This window comes from Rhododendron vialii, chromosome 10a (assembly GCF_030253575.1).
Source record: "Rhododendron vialii isolate Sample 1 chromosome 10a, ASM3025357v1".
Classification (NCBI taxonomy): Eukaryota; Viridiplantae; Streptophyta; class Magnoliopsida; order Ericales; family Ericaceae; genus Rhododendron; species Rhododendron vialii.
In genome coordinates this window covers 18,357,571-18,372,004 of record NC_080566.1, presented here as the reverse complement: position 1 = coordinate 18,372,004, position 14,434 = coordinate 18,357,571, and the positions used below count along the sequence as shown (strand labels likewise).

Sequence of the window (14,434 nt, the reverse complement as noted above, 5' to 3'; positions counted from 1 at the left end):
TGTAGTGGCATAATTAGGAAGCCTTTTGTTAATCCCTAATGAACATTTGCTGCCTTTTGTAATGTAATATGGTACATTGGATGCATAATGGACGCATAGTTTTTGCTAATATTTGGTAATGTATTATGAAGTTTGCCAAATATGTAATGAACAATGGAGGATGTCTATGAATTACCAATGATGGGTGTATGAAGTATATATATGAACTAATGGACTATGATCTTAAACTTGGCAAATTTGTACATTTGATGCATACATTTTGTTCATCTTTGGGAATTGTAATATGAAGTTTGTTTGCATGACAGGTTGTTCGCAACTTAAGTGAGTCTTACTAGGGCAATGATGAAGCAATTAAATTCTTATTTAAGGTAGATATCATGGCGGGGTAATGGTAGTTGCAGCCATGAGTACCCTTATGATGGAATTATATTGTCGGAGCCCATTGAAGGCTATGATGAAATTTTTTTGAGCCTCTGTCCACTTACTGGCAGCTTTGTGGAGCATGTGCAGAGTGTGTGTGTTTGTGTGATGGTGCAGTTCAACTGTCATAAAAATCCTACCTAAACTGATGATCCATGGCAATGATGAATTAATCCATTAATAGGGCAATGATGAATGAATACATTAGTTGTGATTAACGTAGAAACATTGGCGGGGTAACAAAAGTTGCAGCCATGACTACCCCTGTGATCACAAATACATGATTTGAGCCCTGTCATAACTCCAATGCAGTGCATGAATCAATCCAGTTAAGTAAATGGCTATGAAGGAATTTTGAGCTGTTGGTTTCTATAGTGCTTATTGTAATTGCATAGAACATGAGGTGTACTAAAATGTGATGGTTCTGTTCAGCTGTTAGCTGTTTATGAGCAGTGCTGATTGTAATGGCTACAATGATACTTTTCTGAGGCTCTTTTAATGTATACTTTTATGGTTTATGGAGCAGGCTCAGTTTGTTGTGGACCAGGTTGTGTTTTGGGAGCAGGATCAGTTCTAGTTTTGGTTAGTGTGTGTGTGAGTTGGAGTTTTGGTGTGTGTGTGAGAGAGGATCAGTTCTGTACCAGGTTCAGTTTTTGGGTTGATGAGTGTGTGTCAGTTGTGTGTTTGTGTGTGTGTGTGTCAGGTGCAGTTTTGTGTGTGTGTGTGTGAGGATAAGTTTTGGTCTCTGTGTGTGGCATTGGTAATGGTTCAGTTTGGTCTCTATCTGTGTGGGAGGTTCTGTTCTGTAGCAGGTTCAGTTTTGGCCATATTCTTTCTGTTCTCAACTGTGGGAAGCAATTTGTGCAGTTTTGGTACCCCTAATAGGGCAATGATGACAAAATTAGAATGTAGATTAATGTAGTGCCTTGGCGGGGCAACTTTTTGTTGCAGCCATGCATACCCTTGTGAATAAAAATACATGATCTGAGCCCTACCACTCCAGTTTTCAGCTGTGTCCAATGGTGTGTCCAAATTGCAGTGTCCTCGGCGTGTCCCCCACGTGTCCCCTATAAAAAAATAATTATTATGATTGGACACGCCATGTAGCGTCTCGAATACGTATTTGGGCGTGTCCCCGTGTCCAATACGTGTTTGCTGTTTATGTTCTGTTCAGTTTCTTTTGGTTTCTGCAGTGGTGTTTGTAATGGCATAGAACTGGGTAATTTGGGCTATGATGATACTTCTATGTGCCTCTGAATCAATCCTGATAAGTAAATGGCTATGACGAAATTTTTTTGAGCCACCTGTTACTGACTTCCCAAACGACGCCATATAGCCAGGCCCACGGACTACAAAGGGGATATCACAATTGAATCTGGGCTGTTTTCTATTTACAGCAGTTTGATGTTCTGCAGTTTAATGTTCTGCAGTTTTTGGGTTTGTGCTTGCTGTATATGGATTGTTATAGCTTATTTCTGCAGTTTTGAAGGCTGGACATTAGTACTGCTCTTTCCTGTTCATCAGAATGGCATGTTGTTTTGAAGTTTTCTGCTGTAGTTTTGTTCTGTTCTGGTGCAGCTGTTTCTTATGTTCTGGTTCTGCAGTTTGGGAGGGGGTGTTGTGTGTGTGTGTGTAGCAGGTGCAATGTATGTGTGTGTAGCAGGTGCAGAGAGTGTGTGTGCGTGTGTCCAGTTTTCTGCTCTGTCCAGTTTTAAGCAAGTTGTATCTGTGTTGTCTTCCAGTTTCTTGTTCTATATTGTAAGTGGTTCTTAATAGGGCAATGATGAAAAAATGACAATGTAAATGAAGGTTGCGCCTTGGCGGGGCAACTTTTGGTTGCAGCCATGCGTACCCTCGTGCATTTCGTCCTAATTTCTTGAGCCCACTATGATTTTTGATCTGTCCACTTGAGGAGTTGAATGGTTTCTGCAGTTGACATTATGTTCTGTTCTGATTTAGTTTAGTTTTGGGCTGCTGTGATCTGGTTCTGTAGTTTTTTGTTCTATTTTTGTGTTGGACATTGTAAGTGTAGGTTGTAATGGCATATAAGTGGTGTTGTAATGGCATATAATTGGTGTTATGGGCAATGATGATAATTTTCTGAGCCTCCGTCTAGTTTTTTGCTGCTGTGAGTTGGTTCTGCAGTTGAGTGTTCTGATGAGGTTCTGATCTGGTTCTGCAGTTGAATGTTCTATTGAGGTTCTGATCTGGTTCTCCAGTTCTGTTTCTGTATTGTGTGTCTGGGTACTGTATTATGCAGTTGAGTTTCTGTTCAGTTTCTGTTTTGGTATTTGAGACTATTGTTTTTGGTATGTCAGCTGTTTTTGAGACTGCTGGTGTGTGAATGTGGGGCCTGTGTATTGCCATGCTTTGGCATAGGTAATGCTGGCCACTATGGAGGGTGTGAGTGTGTGGGATGTTGTGTTTGAGTGTTGAGCATGCCAATCCAGTTTTTAGGTTTCTGTTCTGCATTGTTTTCGTGGGCTGGTTTTTGGTGGGCTGGTTTTTAACATATGGCTATGACGAAACTTTTCTGAGCCACCTATTCACAGTGAAGAATCTAAACGAGCCTTTGACTGCTGGCTGTTTCTATAGTTTGTTGTGGTTGTTTGCTGTGTCCAAACTCTTGCTGCTGCAACATGTGGCTGCCTGTGTTCCAGTTATGGTTCCTGCAGTAGCAGTTTTGGGACACTGTAGTTTATGGACAGTGCATGAAAACCTGCAATTTTGTGGACTCAAACAATGTATTTTCAATACCAGATGCTGTTTTTAGGCTGTTTTGTTGTCAATTTGTAACTTATATGTAGGCCATGATGATATAAAACGAGACAATTTTAGGCGAGTCACTTATCTTGGCGGGACAAGTTATGTGAGGGCCAACAGTTCAATCACCGTTCGGCAACATAATTTGTAGCCAAGTAGTGCATAATGCCGGTCGAATATATTTGAGCCATATTTATTTGTAAGCATACTCTACATATTGTTTCACAATAAATATCGTTATTGTTGTATCCAACTAGATTTGCTATGAGAAGTCAAGACAAAGATAAGTTTTGGGTGGTTTTCATTGGCCGTAAACCGGGTATATATACAAGTTGGATGGCCGCGGAACTACAAGTCAATGGATACGCGGGAAACTTGAAGAAAAGGTACAACACATTAGATGAAGCGAAAAAAGCATTGTTAGCATTTCATGAGGAAAGATACCGGCTCATTCAAGACCAAACATCAATCAAATGACGGTGCTTCGACATCCACAAGTGCTTTGGAAGTTCAATACCAACCTAGTCTAACAACATACTTTGTAGTAATTTTTTTGTTAGGTTTCGTAAGTTGTATTTTATTGGCACATCTGTTCAATTCGGACTAAATTTGTAAGTTTTATTTCAAGAATTTGGACGAATTAGGTTGGGAACACTGTATAAGTTGTAAAAATTTCGTAAGTTGTACGTTTTATTTCATCAATCACGTTGGCATATTGTTTTTTGGATATTTTGTTCTCATAACTAACGTATGAAAGATATAAATTTTTTGGTGGTTCAAAATTTCACTTCAAAACAATAGTACAATACAGAGCCCCAACAGAAGTACACCCTCTCACACCCATACATAAAACAAATTAGGAAGCCCATTGATTTATTCGTCAACACATTTATTATCACAACTTCAATTTATTCTTCCAATGGCCGCCTTAAACTTCGAAATTCTAGTTCTCCTCGGAAACAAAGCTGTAACACCCATCCCGGGATATTTAGAGTTTCAATTTAATTTTGAGGTTTGGGGTTTAATTTGTATTTGTTGGATTCTATGAGGGGCCTTGGTGTGATTTACATGGAGAATTGTTATTGGTTTGGAGTATAAGTTGAGAGGAGAGGTGACCACATAGGATTTCTTCCTAAGTGACTAAATAGCCATCAGATTCTTCCCAATTCTGCCGACTCCCAATTCTGCCGACATAGCGAGAGAGAGAGGGGGAGAGAAAGGGAGGAGGAGGTCACGGCTAAGGGGAGGGAGGAAGGAGAGGTCCGGTTTCGACGATCCAACTCGGTGACAAGTAACGAGCCGGTCTTTTAGGAGGTGCCGAAACCGTAAGTTTGGCATACTCCAGTCGAATGAAAGGTGAGTGTGTCTGATATGGTTTTTCTCAATAAGATATTGCTATGGTGGTATGTATATATCTTGCTAATGGTATTTTAGCTTTCAATATGATTATCGATATGTAAATAATGCGGTGGAGGTGGTTATATATCAATGATATCATGCTAATCGAGGTTTAGCTATTGATATGGATATATGTGGTCGAAATTGTATATCATGCTATATATTGTTTAGCTAATGGTATGCATGCTTGTTGTATGTTGATTGTACCCGCGAAAGGATTGTGGAGTGAGTCACACCATATCGTGGGCCATGCCGTCTAATTAACGGTGAATGGGAGTGTGGTGTGCGGGACACAATTCCTTGGGTACATGGGATGTGGCAGACGTGCCACTGTATGTTGGTGTTTATACATGTAGTTATACGATTGAGTACTTATGTTGAGTTTCGTGTGATTTACATTCATGCCGTTATTGTTATGTGGTTGTTTATTGAATAATATTGCTATGTTTGGAGAATGTGGTGGTTATGATTATTGATATTCTTTTGGGTATTGTGACATTTTATTGAGCATTTCTATATCTCACACACTCTGGTTTTCCTTTTTGGACTGCCAGGTAGCAGGTGGCTTAGAGTGGGTCCACTACTGGTCAACTCTTTGGAGAGTGCTAGACTAGCGTCGGGTGATGTCTTTGGTTAGATTGTTGCGTAGCTGATTCGTCTAGAAGCTAACCTAAATGTTATGTAATTAATTTGAGAGAGGGATATTTATTATAACTTGAGAGTTGAGGTTTTGGGCGTTGACTTGGTTGTATTTTAAGTGAGAAGTCTTCCGCTAATTTGTATTCTGATTGGTTGTAGAGTGTGGTGTGGTCTATTGTGTGGAATGCCGCGTGGCCGCGCTGACTCGGGCCCACTCTGGGTGCCGTTTGCGGGGCGGGGCGTGACAGCTTGGTATCAGAGCTAGTACTTTCTAGACTCTGTGTTGAGAGTTGGTTGGGGGTTGGTAGTGGACCATAGGAGTTGAGTTTGTCGAGTAGCGGTTAGGGATTTAACTAACGTGTGAGTTATATCCATAACCATTGTGTTTGATGTTGATTGTTGAAACAGGTTTTTTCTGATAAACGGATTTGAATCATACGGTATGTGTTGAGGATGTTATATTTGGTGACGGTGTGGGATGAACAACGGATGTAGTTGACAATGTGTTGTAGTTGTGGCACAATTCACATGAATGCAGGGTATTGATATGGCTCGATTCATGGGGTAGCAGATGGTTGTGGTTCATTGGCAGTTTGCACAGGGTTCAGGTACGTGTTTGCTTGAAAGGTTTAAAGTGATTTTCCTTGTACAGTTTGAGTGGGGTTAGTATCCCTTTCATTGCGGGAGGATGTGTGAGATTTGTGGTACTAGAACTAAATGTTTTGAGCATAGTGTCGGCGGTATCGTAGGTGGTGGTGTCGGGGGGGTTTTGACAAGAGTTGTATCTGTTGGGGTTGTTTGATGATTATGGGGTGATCATGTTTGTGGAAATTTTTGTGTTAAGGTTTATTTAGGGTAGTGATGTGCTTGTGGCATATGATTTGGGTTGAGGGGAGAATGATTTAAGGTTGTGTGGTGTGTGAGTCCTATGATAGTGCGAGTAGTTGATGAGGTGAATACGTGGATGTTATAAGTTTTGGAGAGCTTAGTTTTAGTGGATTTTAAGTTGTTGAGCTTGTATGAGAGAATAACATAATAGTTTGGAGTTTTGTGGGAATGGTTTTGTTCATTCCGTGAACTGGAATATGGTTATGATAGTCTATGAGGGGATAGTTGTGGGCGAGTGTTTCTATGTTGTGGTTATCAGTGTGGATGAGTTAAGAGGGAAATAGATTAAATGTGTTGTTAAGGTTATAGTCTGGTGGGAGGTAAGGTTTGGGAAGCAGAGCGTGAGCTAGTAAGCGGTTGGTAAGTGGTTGTGTAACATTGACACGTTAGTGTTTAAATTATGGATTAAAAGATTATTCTGTTGGTGAGTGTCCTATTGGAACTTTGGATTTTGTGGAAAGTTTATCATTTCAATGTGAACTAGTGGTTTTACTTAGGTTGTAGTGGGTTAGTTAACGAGGTCAACACATCTTTTACCGGTTGAGGTTACTTATACTACGGATAAGTGTGCAAAATTGTATATTGATGGTATTGTTTGGTGCACAGGGTGCATGTGTACTGCGGAGTTGAGTATAACAACGGTTACTAGGGTTGGAGGTTGGTGAGAGGCAGAGAGATGGTGAGGGTGATGGTGATGGCAGTGAAGGTGATAGTGGTAATGACGAGGATGATTGTGAGGATAGTGAGAATGGTAGTGATAGTGCTGAGGAGAGTAAGGAGCAAAGGTTTCAAGTTTAGTGAGAGTTAGAGTTTTGAGAAATCCAAAGAGGGTTCAGAGGAGACGAGATAGGAGTACAGGCAGTGGTTAGTGGCGGTGAATGTCGATACGTTCGTTGTGGTCGATGGAGCAATTGGTCAGAGAGGGTTCGGGGTGTTGAAAAGTATACAGGGTTACTGTGTGGCGAGTTTGGGCACAAAGCGGCACAGTGTTCAAGGGTGCAGGAGCCGGCGATGGATTCGTTCGAATAGGTGCCAGGTATTTTTAAGTTTTGTTAATGAGTTGTGGGTAGAGTAATTTTTGAGGATTCTTGTGTGTGGGGTTGGGATAACTTATGGGTGAGTTGGGTGTGCATTTTCGTTTAAGATACTGTGCTTGTGTGAGGAGTTGTTGAGAATTTTCGTGCCCTTGTGTAAAGGTAAAGTGTGAGGGAATGGAGAGAATATAAATGTATCTTGATGATAGGATACCATGCTAGAGTGTGAGTGAGTGTTTTGTGTATATCTATGTGGATAATATATATATCTTGTTGAGTAGAGGATGTATATGTATGCGTAGTGTGTGTGTGTGTCCTTAAGTGTTACGCCAAGATTTTTGGACTTGTTTGAAATCCAGTTGGAACCGCGTCTGCGCAACGTAGTTTCCGGCGGGAGGTCTTACATTGTCTCTAGATTGGGTGGTGGCTCTTTGGGACGGTGTTGTGTGTAGGTGGGGTATTTATGTTTTAATTTTATGGGTACCGTGTTGTGTGCTAGTTGTTGTCGAGAGAAGTGATTGATAGGGCTGGTGCGAATTATGAATTGTCCTTGCTAAGGAAGTTACTGGTGTTGGGATATGTTGAGCTTTAACGAGAGTTGGAGATTTGTTTTTGGTGGTGTTATTGAGTTTGAGGTTGGGTGTTGTGTGGTTACTGAGTAATTTTGAGTGTATGCATGTTTGAGGTTATTTTCTTTGAGGTAAGATTTGGGTAGAGGTTGGATTTATTCTTTTTGAAGTTTGGTTTTTGTCTACATGTGGATGAGTTGTGTAAGTTGGTGAAGGTGTTTGTTTTGAGGATGGTGTTGGTAACATTGTGAGGTTGGTTGTTGTTGATTTTGTGGCGAGTGCTATTTCGGGGACGAAATATTCCAAGTGGGGGAGAGTTGTAACACCCATCCCGGGATATTTAGAGTTTCAATTTAATTTTGAGGTTTGGGGTTTAATTTGTATTTGTTGGATTCTATGAGGGGCCTTGGTGTGATTTACATGGAGAATTGTTATTGGTTTGGAGTATAAGTTGAGAGGAGAGGTGACCACATAGGATTTCTTCCTAAGTGACTAAATAGCCATCAGATTCTTCCCAATTCTGCCGACTCCCAATTCTGCCGACATAGCGAGAGAGAGAGGGGGAGAGAAAGGGAGGAGGAGGTCACGGCTAAGGGGAGGGAGGAAGGAGAGGTCCGGTTTCGACGATCCAACTCGGTGACAAGTAACGAGCCGGTCTTTTAGGAGGTGCCGAAACCGTAAGTTTGGCATACTCCAGTCGAATGAAAGGTGAGTGTGTCTGATATGGTTTTTCTCAATAAGATATTGCTATGGTGGTATGTATATATCTTGCTAATGGTATTTTAGCTTTCAATATGATTATCGATATGTAAATAATGCGGTGGAGGTGATTATATATCAATGATATCATGCTAATCGAGGTTTAGCTATTGATATGGATATATGTGGTCGAAATTGTATATCATGCTATATATTGTTTAGCTAATGGTATGCATGCTTGTTGTATGTTGATTGTACCCGCGAAAGGATTGTGGAGTGAGTCACACCATATCGTGGGCCATGCCGTCTAATTAACGGTGAATGGGAGTGTGGTGTGCGGGACACAATTCCTTGGGTACATGGGATGTGGCAGACGTGCCACTGTATGTTGGTGTTTATACATGTAGTTATACGATTGAGTACTTATGTTGAGTTTCGTGTGATTTACATTCATGCCGTTATTGTTATGTGGTTGTTTATTGAATAATATTGCTATGTTTGGAGAATGTGGTGGTTATGATTATTGATATTCTTTTGGGTATTGTGACATTTTATTGAGCATTTCTATATCTCACACACTCTGGTTTTCCTTTTTGGACTGCCAGGTAGCAGGTGGCTTAGAGTGGGTCCACTACTGGTCAACTCTTTGGAGAGTGCTAGACTAGCGTCGGGTGATGTCTTTGGTTAGATTGTTGCGTAGCTGATTCGTCTAGAAGCTAACCTAAATGTTATGTAATTAATTTGAGAGAGGGATATTTATTATAACTTGAGAGTTGAGGTTTTGGGCGTTGACTTGGTTGTATTTTAAGTGAGAAGTCTTCCGCTAATTTGTATTCTGATTGGTTGTAGAGTGTGGTGTGGTCTATTGTGTGGAATGCCGCGTGGCCGCGCTGACTCGGGCCCACTCTGGGTGCCGTTTGCGGGGCGGGGCGTGACAAAAGCAATAGGCCCATCGATTAAAATGGGGAAATTGCCTGTCCCGTAAATGTCTCAGATGTCGGTGATCCTACATATAAAAGTTAGGAAAACATTAACAAAATTTACAGACCAATACTTTATACAAAATTGAAAAAACATTGAAAAGTACTTACTTGGACAAATTCATTCCAAATTTCATTTGCCACCACTAGTTTGTTTTCATTTGGATTCCACCCGAACCCAGGATGCCTAAGCATAGCGTCTAGTATACGATAATCACTCTTCCATTTCTTGATCCTTCCTTCAATATGAATTTCGTTTATACCTGCTAGAGGGAAAGAAACTCGCATCTCATTTTTAAGAACTCCCAAGTAGGAAGGGCAAAACCCTCCGTTGTCGGTTCGCCAAACCCCCTGATCTACAAGGCTCGTAAGGTTTGTTAACAATGCATCCTCCTCCTCCTCGCTCCAAGCCCGGCGTGCCATTGAAATGATGAAGAAAATAAATTTACGAAATTAGGAAATGAATATGAGATGTGGGATGCGATATGGAAAATAAGTGCTATTTATAGAAACTTTGATATAAATAATTTGTTGAACCTACTTCTCACATGAATTCAACTAACACCCACATGTTTCCAACCACCATCTACTCCCTATTCATTTTTATAAATTTTGGTTTTTTAAAAAGGAAATTGACTTCTATACTCCCCTTTTTACCATATACACTCCCTTTTTTGTCCTTATTCATATGAATTTACCTTTTTACCCTTTCACAAGTTCACTTTTTCACACATTAAGGGGCAATAGAGTAAATTCATACCAAATAAAGACAAAAAAAGGAGTGTATATGGTAAAAAGAGGAGTGTAGAAGTCAATTTCCTTTTAAAAAATGCATAAAAAAATTTCAGTTGTATTACACATTTTTAAAAAAAGAAAAAATTTCGTACTTTAAACATTATTAACTATTTTTATTAAACATTTTTAACAAATAACTAGTTCAAACATTTTAAAGAAAACTTATTTTATTTTATCCAAATAATCGGTACGTATTTTAACATTTTAAAATTTCATCAAGTTTAAAAATATTTCTCATAAATATAATAAAGCACTTAAAAACGAAATGTAAATATTTTATTTATTTTATATAATTCTTATTATATTAGTTAGGCACATTTTCACCAAAAAAATATTTTGGCCACATGCAAATTCACCTAACAAAATTGTTGGACACATTTTCAACTACCAAACAATGTATTTTTGCAACAAAAAAAAAACAGAATTTTTATTTGCAGAAAACGATTTTTATCAAATTAAAACTGACTTTTTCATTTAATAATATTATTAAATTATTACATTTGTTAGTAAAAATATATATTACGGATTAAAGTTTGAAAGATTAATTATATTTGTAATTATACATATAATGTAATACATAATTAAGTTTGAGACTGCACAAGGGTAAAAAAGTCATTTGACAAATTTTTACATTATCCACCCTTCCTAATACCCCTATTTATCCTACATCCAAACCACATATTATTGTATCCCCCTTTCTAATACTCCATCCAAACCAATAACTATTTAATCTCATTCATAAATATCACATCAATGTGGGTCATCCCTTATTAACCAATACCCCATACTATCCAATCCTCCCTTCTTATATAATACCTCCAAAGCTAATACCGCATCCAATCGAGCCCTTATGTATATATACCTGGAAGAATCTAGGAAAGGCTACTTATAAGTCAATAAGAGGCTCAAGGCTATTACTTTTAGACTTGCATGCATGAACACCTGCAAAAATCTAGGAAAATTAGAATGCACTCCTCCTTTACCAAATCAGGTTTTTTAAGCTAAACCCACTGATTTTTTGGTGGTTCTTATTCTCCCTCTACCTGTTTTCTTCAGCCACCCATGGACTGATTTGTACAGGCAAGAGGTTCCCCAGATAAAAGGGGTTCTCCCTGATTAAACCCATATTTTTCAGTCCATCCATGGAGAATCGGTCCAACACTTACCACCAGCCGTGGGTCTCATTCAACTTCACAGAGGTGAGGTCTAGAGCCGATTTGATCTAGTTGCCGATTGTTGGTGAGGGCTTTTTTCGATCTACACTGAATCTTCCTCAACCATCACTAGTAGGTGGTATTTTCCACCAACGGACTTACATTGGCCAGCACGAGATGGGTTTGATGGGCTGTTCCAATGGCCATTTCAGCCGCGCCAAAAGTTCTAACTATTGTAGTCTTTGCAAGGCGTTGAGGTTAGCCATCACAAATCTCATTCTCAAATCCTGCCGGAAGTGGTTGGGGTTAGCTATCAACAGCAGATCTTATGCGGTTGAGGTTGAAGGTATATAGGGTCATCCATGGCCGTAGCTGTTGAGGTCGGAGGTATGATTCTTCGATGTGGATCTGTGTATTGGGCAGTTTCAGATGGCTGCATATACTATTTACAAACCTGTGCTAGGTAGTTTCAGAAGACCTCGTGTCTTCTAATTTCCTTAGGAAAATACTATTAATTGATGGGCAGTTCCAGAAGACCTCGATGGGCAGTCATCTGTTGGACTGAGATCAAGTTATCTCCTGGAATTAATTCAGATCTCCGGTGTGTTGCCGGCTGTTGGGTAAATGCAGTAGATTGGTAATTGTAGTAGGATCACAAGTTGTTTTGCCCAATTCTGGGGCTAAGGTGTTAGCGTTGATGCTAGGCTTGTCTATATCCCAAGTTTCTTTGCTTCTCTGGGCCGCTGTTCTAGTGTAGTAGGGCTGTGACCATGTTTGTCCTTAGTAGATTAGTGGTGATTCACTAATTGAAAGGGATGGTTTGGTTCCTTCTGCAGTCTTGTGGTGCCTCAGTTTGTGACAAAATGATTAAGTGGTTTTGCACTGTTTATGGGTTGCCAGATGATTCAATGGTAAATCACTGTTAATGGCGGACAGATTCGAGGCCCTTGTTTTGTCCCTCTTTTATGTTATAGTTAGCATTGTGTACTTGGTTGGAATGGGCATGGTGTGCAAGGTACTTGAGGAGGTGCCTTGTCGGATGTCGTCATCTCCGGATCGAGCCTGTCTCGAAGCCCAGTCCTTTGCAGTACTGTTCCTTAGAAGTGGGTGCTATGCTTGATGCTCCTGTGCTAGGTTGAAGCATTGGAATCTTGGTCTTCTTATCCCATCTCTAGAGACCTGTGGCTATGGATTTTGGTTGAGGGCAGGTTGTTTTCTGGCGAGCTTTGGAACTATGGATGAGAGTGTATTAGACTGGATGGAATGGCGTGGTGTGCAGGGTTGTACCTCCTGTCGGATGTCATAACCTCTGAATCGAGCCTCTTCTCGATGCCTAGTTACTTTGTAATTGTTGTTCAGCCTTCCCTCGATGCCAAGGAGCTTTGTAGCGGCAATGATTCAGCGATGGTTCAACATCGTCTCCTTATTCGACTTTGGCTATTTATTTTATTTCCTAGTCTGGCGGGATATGCCAGGATATTGTTAGTTCTCTTGTCATTTCTTTTGCTTCATTTCGCTTCATTGTATATCATACTCCATTGTGTTATCCTTCCCTACAGATCGATAGTGCAATGGGGTATGATATCAAATCATAATGCATGTTTGTTGCAATCCTTACTGTATCCTACTCTCCATGCGGGTTGTGCATGGGTTATCGTATTTTTCACTATTTTTCTTTTCTTTTTTCTTTTCCTCTTGGAGTATACCCCTTGTAGGCTGTACATTCGGTTAACTTTTTTTAATTTCAAGCTAAATTACCCAAAAAAAAATAGGTTCAAGTCTATTTTTTCTTGGCTTGCATGCATGACAAGTCAAGGAATAGTACTTTTGGAAGCATAATGATTACTTCCTTAGGTCCAAAAGGTTCTTAAGGTTCATCTAGGGTTAGATAAATGTAACTAGGTGAAATGATAATTAGGTTTCTCTAACTAATCGGTTGGAAGCTAATTCTACTTGCCAAGTAGGATTTCTAGCCAAGAAATATAACTTTAAGATTTTATTTTACTCACTAGGAAAATATATAAGTGCTTCTATAAGCATATTTGCCTTTAGAAAAGGACTAGATTGTTCGGTGAGAAAAGATATAATTTTATAAGTCTTATATCTAATTATGATAGATTACTAAAGTTAAAAGGAATTTTATTAAGCAATCTAGGGTTTAAATAAGAATTTTTAAATATTTAACGAGATTTTTATTTACTAAAAATTGGAGTTGTTGCACCTGTGGCTTTCTCTCTCTTTCTCACTCCATCCATTCCTCTTCTTCAATTCGTCATCACAAACCAGAAATCAAACCCATACACCATGGCAGAAGGCAACAACGGTAATGGTGGCGATGGAAGTGGCGGTGACGGAAGTGATCGACCGAGGGACGAGGCCGAAGCAACAAGGCCTCGAATTGATGATCAGTCCAGAAGAAACACAGCGAGCAAAGATGTAGGGGCATAGAGTAGTGGAATCGGCGCCAACGGTCAAACACAGGAGGTTGGTGTGGATGGCGATCGGCGCGCACCGATCATGGAGGCGCATGCGCCGATGACAGCGGAGACTGTGGTCCCACTGGTTCGGCCGTTGGATCCAAGCATGGCGGTGGAGGGCACAGTGATCACCGATGACAGCGATGATGCTCTGGGCAGTGGCCTTGGCGGAGGTGATGATCGAACAGAGCCTCCATCAGGGGATTCCGCAAAGGGTAAAGGCTTGGTGACAGAGGCAGAGACGTCCGAAGAGGTGCTACCGGAGCAAGTTGAGTTCTGACCAGTCACAGGGTCCTCGGGGCACAGGGCAATAATTAGTGATCAAGGGACACACTTTTGTAATGGGCTATTTGTGGCCTTAATGAAGAAATATGCCATTGTCCATAAAGTGTCCACGGCCTATCATCCGCTGACCAACACCCTGGCTGAGCTTGCCAATCGTGAGATCAAGGGTATTTTAGAGAAGACGGTGAATCCGAATCGCAAGGGTTCGGTTACCCGATGCACTATGGGCTTATCGTATCGCCTACTAGACTATTTTGGGCATGTCTCATTATCGGCTTGTCTATGGGAAACCGTGCCATCTACCCGTGGAGTTGGAGCACAAGGCCTATTGGG

The 14,434-nt window shown here is 40.4% G+C and overlaps 1 protein-coding gene and 2 long non-coding RNA genes across 3 annotated transcripts; 2 read left to right on the top strand and 1 right to left on the bottom strand.

Moving 5' to 3' along the window:
• The first annotated feature begins 4,353 nt into the window (after positions 1-4,353).
• LOC131303752 (uncharacterized) lies at positions 4,354-9,258 on the top strand. Its single transcript, XR_009192180.1, has 3 exons — positions 4,354-4,539; positions 5,136-8,419; positions 9,016-9,258. It is a non-coding gene; the product is annotated as an uncharacterized LOC131303752 (long non-coding RNA).
• A 14-nt stretch (positions 9,259-9,272) lies between these two features.
• LOC131302973 (uncharacterized) lies at positions 9,273-9,842 on the bottom strand. Its single transcript, XM_058329765.1, has 2 exons — positions 9,502-9,842; positions 9,273-9,416 (listed from the first exon to the last, which is right to left on the bottom strand). The coding sequence occupies exons 1-2, from the start codon at positions 9,811-9,813 to the stop codon at positions 9,273-9,275; spliced, it is 456 nt and encodes a 151-aa protein (XP_058185748.1). The 5' UTR covers positions 9,814-9,842.
• Positions 9,843-12,329: 2,487 nt separating this feature from the next.
• LOC131303751 (uncharacterized) lies at positions 12,330-13,031 on the top strand. Its single transcript, XR_009192179.1, has 2 exons — positions 12,330-12,446; positions 12,717-13,031. It is a non-coding gene; the product is annotated as an uncharacterized LOC131303751 (long non-coding RNA).
• Positions 13,032-14,434: the final 1,403 nt, after the last annotated feature.

Bases quoted from the DNA above. Each gene is read 5' to 3' on its own strand.
- LOC131302973 (XM_058329765.1), bottom strand. From the start codon at position 9,813: ATGGCACGCCGGGCTTGGAGCGAGGAGGAGGAGGATGCATTGTTAACA. The intron at 9,417-9,501 runs GTAAGTACTTTT...TTTTATATGTAG, and splicing joins TTTGGAATGAATTTGTCCAA to GATCACCGACATCTGAGACA.